We start from the raw sequence: 17360 nt of genomic DNA, 5'->3' as shown, positions 1-17360 counted from the left end.
GCTAACTATTTCCTTTATGGGGGCGTGGCCAGCACGGCATGTGAACGGACGCAGGTTCACAGAGCTCCGCACTGATCCTGTCATTATCTGGTTTCCGGCACCTAGAACACCCGGATTTTTTCGTCCCTGAAGGCAGGGGAACACTCCCCCATCACTCTGCTGCACTCTATACGCTCCAGGAGGGCATGATGACCCGAGGACAGAAGCAAGACGGCCCGAGGCTGGAAATCCAAGATGGCGCTGCCCCGCCATCAGCTCAGAAGGCGCGCGGAGGGGACAAACTGAAGGAGGGGGTGAGTAAACCCCTGAAAAAGGCCAAAGAGGGCTCTGGAGACCCCCCCTCCCCCAGGGACATGAGGTATTCTACCCAGAAACTGGCAGGGAAACCCACCGTAGCGGGCGTGCAGCCAATGGATGACTGTGCCCCCCTCAGTGACACTGAAATGGAGGAGGGGGAGAATGTTCAGGGAGCGGGGGCCATCTTGGAACACGCTGGGAGCAGCTCCAGCCTGCAGTTGGGATACTACTGATCCTGAGGTGGAGGGGGGGGGGGGATCAACCCACACTTGCTGCTATATTAAAGGCAGTGAATAAATGTACAGCCTCTGTGAATGGCCTGCAACTCAGATTTGGAAGTTTGGAGGAAGAGGTGAGCCTGATCAGACATGATATACAGAAAATGAGGGAGAGGACCACGGCGCGGAGGGAAGGATTAGTGACCTGGAAGACAAGCTACCCCCACTGATTGATTAGAGAGGCCCAGACCACCTCGAGGCTTGCCAGGGCTGTTGATATGCGCACAGAGGATTTTGAGAACCGCCTCAGGCGCAATAAGGTACGCATAGTTGAGGGCAGAGACCCCACGCAGTTTGTGGAGCAGTGGATGGCCGATGTGTTTGGCAAAGATGCTTTCACACATTTATATGCGGTTGAGAGGGCCCACAGAGTGCCAACTAGGCCTCTCCCGCTGGGTAACCCATCACCCCCCCCATTCTGGCCCGTCTTTTAAATTACAGAGACAGAGAAATAATACTGAGGCTGGCCAGGGAAAAGAGGAATGTCCAGTTTAATGGCACTCGGGTCTCATTTTATCCAGACTTCTCTGCTGCAGTACAGAAGAGCCAAGCTCTATTCACAGAGATTAAGAAACGCCTGCAGAAGGTGCAGGCCCCATATGCCATGCTGTATCCTGCAAGACTTCGGGTTATTTTGAATGGCCAGGCTCACTTTTTTGAACACCCTGCTGACACCTCTGGCTGGATGCTAACGAAGGTGCACTCCGACAGGTTCGGAGGCCTCCTGTGGAAGATGACTGACATTCCGGTTCAATATCACTTGCCCTGCCTACGTTGACCCCTCGGCTGAGGGAACTGCCGGAAACACTCAACACCCTTTCTTTTTGCTCTACAATGCGAGTTCGGAAATGATGTTATTATCGCACCCAGCAAAGATGAATGCTGAAGCTGTTTGCTATAGGTGAAAAAAATAGGTACAGCGCAAAAACTAGTAGTGATTGATAGTGAAACCTATAATTTGAACATAGGTGTATATATATAAAAAACACAAACCATGTAAAAAAATTATATATAAAATATATAGAAATATGATTATGAAAAAGGTTCCTGAATGCACAGGAAATCAGAATTCATACTATATAGTAGACAAGTGTAATAAGTGAAGTCCAAACATAAATAATGGTGGATAATTAAAAAATCCAAAGAATGAAAGATCCAATGTGAATCGGGTGAATCGCTGATATAATATTCAAGATGTAACATCAGAAAAGATCCATGCGATCTATCCACCAGAAAACGCCCAAGTGATAAAGTGTTTAGGTAGCACACATTTGCAAATACGTGCATAAGCTGCAGAGCTGCTCCAAGGCACCCTATAGGTGTCGATCACCTGGAAGATTTCAGGGACCTGTTGTCCCACGGTTGCTGGGGTTGCCTGTTGGCGCCCCAAAGTTTGAGCTTACAAAGGGCCTGCAGGCAGATGGGTGCACACCCCTTACAGGCGAATGGCCTGCAACGAAAGAGATCCGCAAGTTTTATTGATGCACGGCTATGTATCTCAGTTGGCTACCTAAGTCCAGTTCACTCCAGAGCTTGTTACAACTTTTTTTTTTTACTTCTTTTTCTTACCATGGGAGAGCACGACCTTTCATCAGTACTTGGTTGACTGCCCTGTACCTAGCACACGTCCAGGCGACCGTCCCAGCTTCTTCAACTGAGGGAGTGGCGGGTGGATGGGGTGGAGGAGTTTTTTCCCTGTTCCGTGATATGCATCAACTTCCCTGATGTCGGCGGTCACTGTGTTATGGAATGTTCGGGGACTACAGGACCCGCTGAAGCGGACTATGATGTCGTCCTTGATGAGGAAACAGTTGCCGGCTATCTGTGCCCTTCAGGAAACTCATTTGACCCCTGACTCTGTGTCATGCTTGGGATATCGATCGATGGGTGGGTAAGGCGTATCATTCCACTCACACCTCGTATTCAAGGGGGGTGAGTGTGATGGTACATAGTTCACTGGATTACAAAGAACTAAATGTTGATATAGATGTTGATGGGAGATATGTTTTTCTTTTATGCAAGCTGTTTGCCTTTAAATGTATCCTTGCTTTTGTATATGTGCCCCCCCCCCCCCCCCCCCCCCCCCGTACAACAATCAGGTATTGAGGGCCTTGGTTCAGTTCCAGGTGCGGTTCCCGGAGGTGCCATTATTTGCCTTCGGGGTCTTCAATTGCTACATGGACCCTCTCATGGATAAACATCCACCGGGTGGGGTAGGGAGGGGGACACGCCGGACGGCCCTGAGAAAACTGGCGGAGGAAGTGGGGTGGAGGGACCCTTGGAGGGCTAGGCACCCCGGGGACAAACAATTTTCATGTTTTTCTAAAAGTTACTCATCCCTGTCTAGGATAGACCTATGCTTATGTTCACATGCTGCTGAGAGATATGTTTTAGATGTGGCGTATGGTCTGAGAAGCGTTTCGGATCATTCTCCACTGATTGTATCCTTGGAGGTGCGTCCCTCTTCCGCAGTGGCCAAGGCCCCGTGGAAGATGAACGCCTTCTGGCTGAGCCTTTTCCCGTCCCACGAACATATAGAGGCCCGCATTGAGGAATACTGGCGTATACACACTGCCCCTGACAACATAGCGGTCACTTGGGAGGCCTTCAAGGCCGTCCTGAGGGGCATGTTCATCACGGAGATTCAGGCTATCAAGGGAAGGACAAATGCACAAAGAGAGGGGGTGGAACGGATGGCGGAGAATCTGGAGGCCACATTTATTGCAGACCCATCTGACACAAATAGGGAGGCGTGGCTATCGGCGCAGGATGCTCTGTACCGGGTCACGACCTCGGGGGGCGGAGAGAAAACATATTTTTTCCAAAGAGCGGCATTTTATGAGGAGGGTGAACACACTGGTCGCATGCTAGCTACTATTGCCCACGCCCAGCAGATGTCTCCCTCCATAGAGTCTCTGCGCACTACCGCAGGAGGGGTGACGAACTCCCCTGACCAAGTCCTAGCCGAACTAGTCGGGTTTTACTCCTCCCTGTATGACTCCAGGAGTACATACTCACTGGACTCCCTGGGGGAATATTTAGACCCCGTTCAGTTACCACAGCTGTCGGCCTCCAACAGAGAGATGCTAGATGCCCCGCTGACCCTGGGCGAATTGCAGATGGCGACCAGCCTGTTCCCTAACTCGAAGGTCCCCGGAGACGACGGTCTTCCTGTGGAAATATACAAGCAGTATGGGGAACTGATACTTCCACACCTTTTGAAGGTGTTTAATGCTGCAAGGGAGGAGGGCACTCTTCCCATATCTATGACCAGGGCGAACATTGTCCTGATTTTAAAACCGACAAGGACCCGCTCGACCCGGGGTCTTACAGACCAATTTCTCTTTTACAAAATGATGTAAAGATTCTCGCCAAGGTCCTGGCGGTCAGACTGAATGGGGCGATTTCCACTATCATACACTCTGACCAATCAGGATTTATGCCACAGAAATCGACAGCTATAAACTTGAGGAGACTCTTTCTCAATATGCAATCTCAGGCGGATAATATGGGGGACAGAGCTTTGCTGTCTCTCGACGCCCACAAGGCGTTTGACAGCGTCGAATGGGAATATCTCTGGGCGGTGATATGGAAATTTGGGTTTGGGGATGGATTCATTACTTGGGTCCAGCTCCTATACTCATCCCCGGTAGCGGCGATAAGGGAGGGTGGGAGGATGTCACGCACTTTTAATCTACATAGGGGTACGCGGCAGGGATGCCGACTCTCTCCCCTCCTCTTTGCCCTGGCCATTGAGCCTCTGGCGGCCATGATTCGAACAGATCCTTTGGTTCAGGGATTCCATTATGGAGACCTGCACGAGAAGATCATGTTATACGCGGACGATACCATGTTGCTTCTGCGAGACACTGCAGAGTCGCTGACGGAGGCCATGACTGTGGTCCGATGGTTCAGCGAATACTCGGGTCTGACCATTAATTGGACTAAGTCCTCTCTCCTTCTGCTTGGTCGACGGCCTCTTCCGCCCATAAGTACTATACAGGACATCCCAGTCTCTGAATCCTTTCGGTACCTTGGTATCCAGGTTACCGCGCGCCCGCTGGAATATGTCAGCCTCAATCTCACCCCCTTGATTAATCGTTGTCGGGACTGGGTCAAGGTATGGAGCAAGTTAAAATTGTCACCGGTTGGGAGGGTGAACCTGATAAAGATGATCCTTATGCCACAATTACTATACATATTGCACAACTCCCCGATGGTCATCCCTCTGAAAAAGTTTAGAGTCATTAATTCTATTTTCCGTTCTCTAATTTGGCTCACGAAGCCCCCTAGGGTTAAACTTGAGCAACTGCAGTGTCCGAAGGAGGCCGGCGGATTGGCTCTACCCAATCCCTGGCTCTACTATTTGGCCTCTCAGGTGCAGCACATTGCGAGGGTGGTAGACCCCCAACAGGATCTTCAGCTGAATCTGAGGGATTCCTCGGTTCGGTTGCTCAGATTCACGACCGGGGGGGGAGGCGATGGAGGCCTTAAGGTATGCGAAATCTAACAAACGATTCCCCACATATGTACTCATGCAGAAGGTCTGGAATAAGGTTAGGATGCTGCAGGGGGTGACAGGGTTCACTAAATACAGCCCCATATGGGATAACTTGTACTACCCGGAAATAGCTAAACTACCGTACGGTCTGAAGTGGAAACGGTATGGGGTATCCCTCTTATCGCACATAGTTAGAGCGGGCCGGCTGAGGTCCTTCACTGAGCTCAGGGCAGACTTCCAGCTTCCAGCGTCCATGCACTTCTATTACCTACAACTCAAACACGCATTTGATGCTCAGAGGGAGGCTGATATATGGTCCATGGACGCGGCACCAGTCTTTAATTTCCTGTGCGAGGTCTCCACCTACAAGGGGTTCATATCCAGTTGCTATGCTATGTTGTTAAACCTCTTCCTATCGGGTACCCCTCTTAAGGCAGTGGCGCGATGGGAACGGGATGTGGGAGCGTTCGAGGATGAGCAGTGGGAGGAGGCCTTGCAGGCGGTCCCCACGTGCTCCCTGAATGTGGCACACAGACTGTCGCAACTCTACATCCTCTTACGGGTCCACTACACGCCAGCCAGGCTGGCACAAATGGGATTGGGGGTAGACCCCTGCTGCACCAGGTGCTGCAGGGAACATGGTGATCTCATCCACCTATTGTGGCGCTGCCCGAAGCTCCATCTGTACTGAACGGGGGTGGTGGACACTATTAATGGGGCCTTCCAGACACAAGTTCCTTTGGAACCCAAGGTTTGTTTGCTGGGGATTACTGAAGGCCTCCTAGTGGAAGATATCCCTAGACAAGCTATAGGCAGGGCCCTGTTCCAGGCTCGCCTGGTGATATTGAGACACTGGAAGGACACTGAACCACCTACAGTGCAGGAATGGATTAAGCAGATGGGGGTTACTTTGAGGTTGGAGAAGGTGGTGTATCAGAGAAGAGGGACCAGCGGCAAATATGAAAAGTTGTGGGCCCAGTGGCTTGATGTTCCGGGGCTAGCCCCAATAGATCTTGTATACGACAGGTTATTCTAGATCTGCGACTGACCGGGTCCTGGATACTTGTACATGCCCCCGGGGGGGGGGGGGGTGGGGGATGGTTGCAGGGAAATCTATATTAATGTGTGGCTTTGGATGCAATGACATGTCATGTCATGTGTACTCTCCCATGTGATTTTAAATGTGATTATGCTCTGGAGTTTTGTAAGCTGTTTTTTACATTTGCTCAATAAAAACCTTTGAGGAAAAAAAACTATTTCCTTCACTTAACCCGTGTGCTTGCTGGGCAACCTGGATAAACTGAGTTTAGCTAAACATTGCTCAGCCATTCACGGGAAGCTTTGTATTGTATGGTTAATTTTGATATTAACCACCCACTTCTCCGCTTCAGCCAATCAGAATGTGCTTTGTATTCGTCCATAGAATATAAAGCTACTTGTGAAGCTCAGTATTAGTTTTGTTCTGGGATGAGACAGGGAGTCCTTGCTGGAACACACTAGTTTCTGTATGTAGCTAATGCTACATACAGTTTATACAGCACACCCAGTAGGTACATCTGTTAGTGAAGAAAATAGTTTGTTTGCCCTAACAAACTATTTTAAAGTTACACTAAACATGGAGTTAGGCTTTAAGCTACTTTTTTTATACAGAAGACTATTTGGGTATTCTTTAAATGCTATAAGGTGGGAAAGGCACTCATGTCACTCAGAGGGCCTCTTCTTAAATAGGCACACCTTTCTTTCATCCCCACCAGACATGTGCAGTCAGGTGAGGCAGAGCTTCACCTGCCATAAACATAAAAAAAATAATCGCGCTTTGAGGGTCATAGCTCGAGGACCTGAGGTCGCAGAGACCCCAAATTTTGGGGGTAAGTAGCCCAAGTCTTACCCCACCACTTGTAAAAATGGGGCTCCTATATATTGTTTTAGCAAACACCCTAGGGAATAAAATGGTGATCCTTGCAACTTTTTATCTTGCACGGTATATGTGCAGCAGTTTTTCAATCTGTTTCCTCAATACTCATATTTTTAAATCTTTTTTGGTCACTGAGATTCTCAGTTTCTTCCATTCTAACAGAGTTGAGCTTCTGACATGAAATAAAGATAAGTTCACCTTTCATAACAGGTTACATTTTACACCCATATTTGGGGTGTAACATGTTATGAAAAGACAGACCCCCGCTCTCCCTCTGTGGCAGCTAGTAGGGGGAGCTGCTAGCTGTCCGAATGTAATAAAAATACACTGCCGTGTGGGGCTCCACCCGCCTGGTCACGTCAGTTATTTGCGGTGTTCTGTGAATGAAAAACTACAAGTCCCGATGGCCTTGGAGGCTGTGAGTTCTCAATTAACTGCCATGGCACTGTGAGCGCTGTGGTAGGTGATTGATTCTTCCTGTTAGAGTGTGAGGTACGAACAAGCAGATGCACTGACAGGTCTGCAGGCATCTGCTGATCTCTCGTGTAATGCTTTACTGACTCCTGCAACAAAAAATTATTATAAATGCACATTTTTTTTTTTCCTGCTAAAAAATTTGGAAGTATTTTTGTCAAAAGGTGAACGTATTCTTTAGAGTGGTTGTTTTTCGAAAAACAAACATGTAATACTTGTTCTGTGCAATAGTTATGCACAGAGAAGCCCCAATTCACTTATTGGGTCCCCTGTTGGCTCTCCTGGCTCCTCCTCCTTAACCCCTGCCCCCATAGAAAGCCGTTTGTTATGGGGCACTGGTGCGTGCTCGCTCTCGACCATAAGACGTATAGAGCCATGGTTTGGCCCTGCCCTCTCCTCATTGGTTTACTGGCTGTGATTGACAGCAGTGGGAGCCAATGGCTCCGCTGCTGTGTCTCAGCCAAAAAGGAGAGAGAGAGAGCCTTGACAGCTGCTGCTCCCATGCACATCGTTGAATCCAGAGGGGGCTCAGGTATGTATAGGAAAAAAAATCCATGAAGACTCGTGGGATGTATGGCATAATTTTGGCCTAGGCCAGAAAGCAAGAAGAAACTGAAATGTAAAAAGTTCAAAAGCACGCAATATACCTTCCTATCTTTTTTACCAATGCTAGCAGCATAACAACAATAAAATAGTTGAGTTTAGTTGCACTTTGTTTTTTTTTTTTTGTTTTTTGTTTTTTGTAAAATTAAAACCATTATAAAACAGTTTACATTGATTCCTCAATCCCTTTCTCTGTATACTCAGCTGTACTTACAAAAAACTCTGTACAGAAACCTCTATTCACAAACTGAAGCATAGTAAACAGTTAACTATGTTTCAGTTATGAATGAACACAATTGAACAGTAGCAATCGGTACCAATGAACCACTGTGTTCATTCAGCAAGGGAATGGCCTGTAAACATGATGGGTTTACCCATCTCCCAATCTCTATCCTGGTACCGATCCCCTTATGTGCCTACAGCAGCTGACACCCATTGGGAGGGAGAGAAAAAGCTGGCCAGCAGCGCTACAGGGAAGGGATTTCAGGAATCTGTGCTGCCGGTAATGGGAACTAGGGCAGAATCTGAGAGGTGGGGAAATGGTGAGAGTACGATCCTGCTGTGTGCCCACCGCATTTGACGGCCAGAGGGAGAGAATAATATGATTAGTGATGCTGGGGAAGGCAGCTGCACAGGCTCCCCTGGTGAATTAATGTGGCTCTTACCCAGTAGAGAAGGGCAGGTTATACCCTCTTATCAGCAGGGCTGGCTGTAGCCACATAATGTATAGCGTCCTAACCTCCTAAAGGCGGTAGAAAAATATTGCTGCACTGTGAAGAATAATATAACACTGTGTCCTCCAATACACTATCCCATCCCTTACTTCTCCCAAAACTACCCTTTTTCTGTGGGGGGAAAAATCCTAAATCGCTATTAAAGTCCAAATATGCAATAAATACTTATCCGCACAAAACAGAATTTCCATTGATTAACTTTTCTTTCTTCTTATCAGTGCAGATGTGTTGAATTTGTTTAATTATTTATTTTAGTGTCCTGATTCTACCTGCAAACAAGATCTTTTGGCATATCTCCAGCGCATTGCTCTTTACTGCCACCAACTTAATATTTGTAGCAAAGTCAAGGCTGAAGTTCAGAATCTTGGAGGAGAATTGGTGGTCTCAGGAGTAAGTATCAGTTTTTTATTTGTTGCAGCTTTTACTGTATCACTGATAGGTACATAGTAATGAAAATATTAAAGCTACCAAGTTTTATTGTTTTTTTTTAAATGACAAACATGTCATACTTACCTTCTCAGATCAGGCCTGCGATCCTCCTGTTCTCGGGTCCCCCACTGGCACTCCTGGCTCCTCACCCCCGTGTGTGTGTGTGTGTGTGTGTGTGTGTGTGTGTGTACACAGTAAAACCTTGGTTTGAGAGTAACTTGGTTTGAGATTGTTTTGCAAGTAGAGCACATTTTTTAATACATTTTTACTTGATGTACAAGCAATGTCTTGATATACAAGTAGTGTCATGTCACAACTGAGTATAAAAGAGAAGCCAGGCCCCTCTAAGTTTAGAAATATGGTTAGGTTTATTGAGGGTACATATTGCTACACTTAGAGATGCCTCTCTTCTCTTTAATACTCTGTAGCTCCTGCTGTAATTTACTTCTCCTTGTGGAGGTAGCCATCATTTGTGGATGGACATTTTATGGTTGCACAACCTATCACATTGCTATAATCTTTTTATATGGACTATAAACTGGAGAACTTATGAATAAATGGTTGTGGAATGAATCATTTGAATTTCCATTATTTCTTATAGGGAAATTTGCTTTGATATACAAGTGTTTCGGATTACAAGCATGTTTCTGGAACGAATTATGCTCACAATCCAAGGTTTTACTGTGTGTGTGTGTGTGTGTGTGTGTGTGTGTGTGTGTACACACCGTTGTGCTCAAAAGTTTGCATATATAGTAACATACTAGGTGAGGCTGAAGAAAGACACAAGTCCATCAAATCCCACCTATGTGTGTGTGATTTTATACCCTGGCGGAAACTGTGAAATATAATATCCCAATTTATTTATTTTTAATATTTATTTTTTCCTCAGTTTAGGCCGATATATATATTTTTGTTAAAAAAAATCACAATAAGCGTATATTGATTGGTTTGCACAAAAGTTATAGCGCCTACAAAATAGGTTATTTGATTTATGGCATTTTTATTATTATTATTATTATTATTATTATTTTCTTTTTCGTACATCACGGAACACAGAGTGGCATAGTAATAACTATGTGGGTTATAGGCCTACCTTCAGGTGATGGACACTGACACTCCCAAGACAGGAAGTCCCCTCCCATACCAGGCGTACATCAGTTTTTTTGCCAGTGTCTAAGGTGTTGGTCACGGTTGAGATGTGTTATGAGAAGCTTCGCTGCAGGGTCCTTTGTGGGTCAAGCAAGCTGCTTTACCGGATCTGGCCAAAGTGCCATTAAGGCCAAAGTGGACGGTACCCGGGCCTCGGTACAGAAAAACAAGGTTCTGCCTGTAATGCCTCTTTGGAGGGCTGGATCCTGGGTCCCAGTACTCTGGATAGGCCAAATACCAAAAGTCTCTGGCAGGAATGCGGTACAGGTCCAGGGGAGTGGAAATTCTAGCCATGGACCTCGGGCCCTGAATGTCTAGTGACACGCCGTGATGGGTGAAGATTGGGCTATCTGTTCCCAGCAGAGCACTGCGGCGAGGAATGTGAGTGGAGGTCCCTGTGTGAACTTGGGTCAATCAGGAGACCTTATATTAGAGCTATTGTGTTGTAACCATATGTTGCCACTAGAGGGTGTTAATATCCCCTTTTTTGTCTGCCTAGACCAGGGGTCCTCAAAATATGGCTTTCCAGTTGTTCAGGAACTACAATCCCCTTCATGCCTAGTCATGTCTGTGAATGTCAGCGTTTTACAATGCCTCATGGGATGTGTAGTTCCGCAACAGCTGGAGGGCCATAGTTTGAAGATCCCTGGCCTAGACTATAGTCTGTTTTTCAGCTATATGCCTTTTACTTTACTTTCAGGGAACTTTTTTACTGGTGAGAAACAGTGAAAAGCATTTAATGGCATTTGGGTCCTGAGTTGCAGTCTTGAACATGCCTGATTGATGTGCCAAAGTACTTGAGTCGCTCCTATTTACTTTAGGATGGAAGACATACTTACTGTGCCTTGCTGGCAAAGAGTATCACCACTTCTTTAATGCACAGAAAACATTACAAGAGGTGCAACGTTTCGGGGCCGCATAGGACCTCTTTGTCAGGCACTCGAAACGTTGCACCTCTTGTGATGTTTTCCGTGCATTAAAACTTATCTGGACGTTATATACGATCCGTGGTGTGCTGGCGAATATGTTCATGTGGTTGATTGTTCCAGTACCCAGCTGGTGATTGCTTCAGCGCCCATTTTTGTACTTTTGAGCCGTTTCCCCAGGAAGGTGTGCGATTGGAAGATTTAGTATGCAGGGAGCATTCCTATCCGTTTTCAGAGCGGCTCACAGGCGGCTGGCATCCTCGCTCCCCACCACCTCCTCCTCCCGCTGCAGGCGCCAAAAGGGGGCACGGGATGCCGGTGTTATACACTGCTCTTTCGGAGTGAGTGAAGGAGTTGGGCAGGGCTTGGCGTGTCGACGCTCTGTGCCCTCCGTATACAAACTATCCATGAATAGTATTCACACTATCCATGAACATTATACACACTATCCATGAACAGCTCAGTCTGTGCGAAACACTCGGGCTGACGGAGGGACACAGGACTGCGGATAGGCTATACTGCCTGTACTTGCAAGTGCAGACAAGAAACAGACAGTACAGACTATACAAGATATAGTGCTGGCAATACAGGCATACAGCAGGTGGTGTATACAGGCATCCCCAAGCACAATAGCTCTGCATCAGGCTGGTTTTAAATAGCATTTTTTTTGCTGGACTATAACTCGGCAGTGTATGCAAGTTTGGCGAGTGAGTACCCCTGCTTTGTGATCAGGGCTATGCCTTCCAAAGGCTCTGGGTCTAAAAATCCTAAATAGCTATAGGGTTCGCCATCGGGCTCTAAGGATCTCAGTCATGCTTCTGTTGTCCCATCCTCCCCTGATAAATCAGAAATGGTTGCCCTGGGTGAGCCATCAGGGTTGTTGGGTGCAGTGGCTGCCCTCAGCCCACCTGCTCCTGTGTATGTTAGAGGAAGTTTTTGCTTCAGCCCTGCGGTATTTAGAGCAGAGATTGGCAGCATTGATTGCATCTCCCCTCCCTGAGAGAAAGTGCTCCAGATCTCCCTCTCCCCCTGCAGAGTTTTTAGCAACAGAGCAGTTGTCTCCGGAGGAGGTTGACTTGCCCTCAGGGGACCAGGCAGAGGGACACTCTGATGGGTCTGCTTCTGAGGAAGTTGTCTTTAGAGGAACCATTTTCAGCTTCACAGACTGAAAAATTTATGGTACAGTCTCTTACCGAGATGGTCCGGGCAGCATTTAGACTGCCCCTATCAGAACCAGCAGCAAAGCCTGTTTCTTCTTTGGGTTCCTTGAAGTCTCCTCAGATTAATTGCTCTTTCCCTACTCATCCTTTGCTAGAAGATCTCATTTATTGGGATTGGGAGCATCAGGATAAACATTTTCTTCCTCCTAAGAAATGTTATATTCTTTATCCTATGGAAGAAAAATTCACCAAAAAAATTTAGTCTTCCAGCAGTAGATGCTGCCATCTCCTTTGTGAACAAGAGTTTGACTTGTCCGGTTGACAATGTACAAATGTTTGAAGATCCGACCGATAGGAGGTTTTTAACAATGTTTCTAACCTCTTTTCTCTTTCGTCCATGGACGGACACAGCTTCCTTATACTCATGACTGTAGGGTTATGTTCCGTCTACTAGGAGAGGACTAGGCAGACATGTTAATGGTTAACAGCTGGGCTTTCCTGGGGGTGGGGGGGGGGGTCGATTAGGCTATTTGGTGCCTCCCTGGATGACATCATAAAGGATGCCACAGGGGTAAGAGTATGCTCCTCCCCCAGTACAGAAAAGGAAAAGAGCCACGCCACAGGCCAGGACCCTCCTTCTTTTTTTTTTTCATGCAAAAAGCAGTATTTTCGTCACTCACGTCCCACAGGTAGGCGTCCTCAGACCGACAAAGGGCCTGCTGGGTTCGCAAGCCAAACGAGCCTGTGAACAAATTTGCGACAGCACGAAGGTTTGCCCCCGCCCAACTCTCGGGTGGGGGGACGCCTGCACGAGTTTGCGGCTCGGTGGACCTCCCTGATTTCCGAACAGTGGGTCTGCGAAGTGGTTTCATCAGGATACAAGAGTTTCTTTCTCGTCCACCAAACAGATTCTTTCCCTCAAATCCTTCTCTCCTTCCGACTCGTCGGGACACCCTGTTTGGGGCAGTGCAGGACTTGTTAAGCTGCGGGGTAATCATACCTGTGGCACTGCGGGAAAGGTTTCAGGGTTTCTACTCTAATCTGTTTGTGGTCCCGAAGAAGGATGGAGTCCGCTAGAGGTCGACCGATAAGGGTTTTTCTCTGGCCAATGCCGACATTTAGAAATCGGGGCAGCCGATGGCCGATTTTTGCGGCCGATATTTTGGGCCGATTTTTGGATTGGGATGCATTATGGAGGAGGATGGATGGTGTTGGGCGTGGGTGGGAGATGCGTTGTGGAGGGGGATAGATGGTGCTGGCTGTGCGTGGGGGATGCATTGTGGAGGGGGATGGGTGAATGGTGCTGGGCGTGGGTGGGGGATGCGTTGTGGAGGGGGATAGATGGATAGTGCTGGCGGTGGATGCGTTGTAAAGGGGGATGGATGGATGATGCTGGCAGTGGGTGGGGGATGCGTTATGGAGGGGGATAGATGGATGGAGCTGGCCGTGGGTGGGGGATGCGTTGTGGAGGCGGATGCGTTGTGGAGGGGAAGGGATGGATGGTGCTGGCTGTGGATGGATGGAGCTGGCCGTGGGTGGGGGATGCATTGTGGAGGGGGAGAGATGGATGGTGCTGGCTGTGGATGGAGGGAGGGGGTGGATGGAGCTGGCCGTGGGTGGGGGATGCATTGTGGAGGGGGATGGAGCTGGCCGTGGGTGGGGGGTTTGCATTGTGGAGGGGGAGAGATGGATGGTGCTTGCTGTGGATGGAGGGAGGGGGTTGGGATGGATTGAGCTGGCCGTGGTTGGGGGATGCATTGTGGAGGGAGGTGGATGGATGGAGCTGGCCGTGGGTGGGGGATGCATTGTGGAGGGGGGTAGATGGATGAAGGCTGGCTGTGGGTGGGGGATGCATTGTGGAGGGGGTTGGATAGATTATATATATATATATATATATATATATATATATATATATATATATATTGTAAAAACGTGTGTGTGTGTATACAGAAGTATGTATAGGAGTATACAGGAGAGGGGTGTGCTCTGACATGTACACACTGTTCCCTCCAGCACTGCCCATTGGATGACACATGTGAGCTCCCACGTGAGTTGAGCACTATGTACAATCACGAGAGCTGGGGCACCTATCAGATAATATGAATACATTACCCCAGTATAAGGCTGCCAGTCTCCATGTTCTTCCTTATCTCCAGCCGTAGCCTAGAGCCCATGTTCAGTGATCCCGCCACCGTCCCAGCATGCAGGAAGCTTTAAGTGTGATCTCTTCACACAGACAACTACTGCAGCTGCTCGGGCTTGTGACATGTTTGCTTTCTTCTTCTGCTACAGCCCACCGAGGTAGGGGGGGCGGGGCCGGCGCGCAGGCTACCAGCAGCGTGGCTGAAGGATTCATTTCTCGTGCGGCTGTAGGTGGAGCAGGGTTTAGTGTGGCAGCCGGAAATCTGCAGATTTTTTTACAATAATCGGCCGATGCCGATTTCTTAAAAACGGCCAAATATCGGCCGACCGATATATCGGTCGACCTCTAGAGTCTGCCCAATCCTGGACCTCAAGGCTCTCAATGCCTTTGTAAGGGTTTGGAAATTCAGGATGGAATCGGTTTGCTCTGTGGTCGCTGCACTCCATCCGGGGGATTTTCTGGTGTCCTTGGACATAAAGGACGCATACGTGCATGTCCCCATTAATGTCGGGCATTAGAGGTCCCTGTGCTTTGCGGTCGGGGAAGACCACTATCAATTCGTGGCTCTTCCTTTTGGCCTGGCATCAGCTCCAAGGGTTTTTACCAAGGTGCTGAGACAGCAAGGAATCGCTATCGTGGGCTACTTGGAAGATCTGCTTCCGAGAGCTGCTTCAAGCTCGGAATTGGAGGAGGATGTGACAATTGCCAGTCAGACCCTCCAAGAGTTTGGCTGGGTGCTGAACTTCCAGAAGTCGGTACCGACTCAGCTCTTGGAGTATCTGGGTCTGATTTTAGACTCCTCGGAGGCGAGTTTTTCTCCCTTTGGAAAAATTGCAGACTCTTCAGACGGCAGTGAAGCTGTTGGCGTCCCGCAGGTGGTCGTCGCTGCACTTTTGCATGCGAGTCCTGGGTCTCATGGTGGCCTCCTTCGAGGCAGTACTGTTTGCTTAATTCCACACTTGAGTCTTGCAGAAGGATATTCTGTCCAAATGGGACAAGTCTCCGTTGTCCCTGAATTGTCAAATCCGGGTAAGCCCACTAGTCAGGACTTCCCAGTCCTGCAGGTAGTAGATCAGAAGCTTGCCTTAAGCACCATTAAGGGGCAGATTTCAGCTTTGGCTGTTTTCTTTCAACAACCCTTGGCGTCCCACTGGTGAGTAAGTTTGTTCAAGGGGATCAACATGTGGCTCCTCTGGTTCGACCACCACTACCTCTGTGGGATTTGAACCTGGTGCTCTCGTGCTTCAGAAACCTTCTTTTGAGAACATCATAGAAATTCCTCTCTTGATGCTCTCAGAAAGTTGCCTTTCTAGTGGCCATTACGTCTGTCAGACGGGTCTTTGTATTGGCGGCCATGTCTGTAAATCCCCCTACTTGGTCCTCCTATAGAGTTAAAGCGGTGCTACGCCCACAGCCTTCCTTTCTTCCAAAGGTGGTATCGGCCTTTCATCTGAATTAAGACATTGTACTTCAATCCTTGTGTCCTCGGCCGTCACATCGCAAGAAGGCTGTGTTACATTCCTTAGACGTGGTACGTGCTCTGCGGGTGTATCTGTCTGCTACGGCTCAGTTTCGGAGGTTAGACGCACTGTTTATATCAGTGTCTGGTCCAAAGAAAGGCCTGGCGGTCTCGTCGGCCAACATTTCTCAGTGGATCAGACAGATCGTGATTCAGGCTTGCGTCCTGAAGGGGCAGGCACCGCCTTTTCCTGTTGCGGCGCATTCGACCAGGGCAATTGGCTCTTCCTGGGCTTTCTGACATCAAGCGTCTGTCTCACAGGTGTGTAAGGCGGCGACCTGGTCGTCCGTTTACACTTTCACCAAGTTTTATACGATTGATGTTGGTGCATCTTCGGGTGCCTGCTTCGGCCGCAAAGTTTTGCAGGCGACAGTTTAAGGTTGCATCGCCTCTGTTGAGGAGCTCTAGTGTGTTGGGGTGAAGTTTGGTTTTTGATTTGCTGTTCCCACCCCTCTTTTCTGACACTGCTTGGGGACGTCCCTACAGTAAAGAGTATAAGGAAGCTGTGTCCGTCCATGGACGAAAGCGAAAATCGGGGTTTTGTACTCACCGTAAAATCCTTTTCTCTGAAGTCCATGGACGGACACCGCACCCACCCCTCCTTTTTTTTTTAGTTTGTACTGCTTTTTGACTCCGTGCAGTGAGAGGGGTTATGACCAGAGGGACCGTTTCCTGGGCGGGGCTGTTTCAGCTTTGCTAAAGTTTACATGTTTTAACCATTAACATGTCTGCCTAGTCCTCTCCATTATCAGTTTGTGGCCTTACCCTTCGGGCTGGCCACTGCACCTCAGGTGTTTACGAAGGTTCTGGCCCCACTCTTAGCCAGACTAAGGGTTCAGGGTATGACGATAATGGCATACTTGGACGATTTACTGCTGATGGATTAGTCAGCAGCCAGCCTAAACCAGGCTGTGAGTAGCACAGTCCATTACTTGGAATCCTTGGATTGAATTCTCAATCTGGAAAAATAGGCCCTACAACCAGTAAAAAGGTTGGAGTATTTAGGTCTGGTCCTCGATACAGACCAAAAGAAAGTTTTTCTGCCCCAGGCAAAGGTCTCTTCCTTGAGAGTTGATCCAGTTAGTCAGATCAAAAAAAAGGATCCCTCCATCCGCCTGTGCATGCGCTTGTTGGGGAAGATGGTGGCCTCATTGGAAGCCGTCTGTTGGTGGTTGGTGTTACCTGTAAAATCCTTTTCTTGGAGTACACAACGGGACACAGAGCCTTTAATC

General features: G+C 48.3%; 1 protein-coding gene across 1 annotated transcript in view; it reads left to right on the top strand.

Annotated features, from left to right (window-relative positions):
• CTNNA1 (catenin alpha 1) overlaps positions 1–17360 on the top strand; it is a 137017-nt gene that overhangs the window by 110623 nt on the left and 9034 nt on the right. Inside the window, exon 17 of the mRNA XM_040344709.1 lies at positions 9058–9192. Coding sequence (XP_040200643.1) covers positions 9058–9192 — 135 coding nt within the window. The remainder of the gene's footprint in view (positions 1–9057; positions 9193–17360) is intronic.

The sequence above is a fragment of the Rana temporaria genome, chromosome 3 (genome assembly GCF_905171775.1).
Source record: "Rana temporaria chromosome 3, aRanTem1.1, whole genome shotgun sequence".
In the NCBI taxonomy this organism is placed as follows: Eukaryota; Metazoa; Chordata; class Amphibia; order Anura; family Ranidae; genus Rana; species Rana temporaria.
This window is presented reverse-complemented; position numbering and strand designations above follow the sequence as displayed.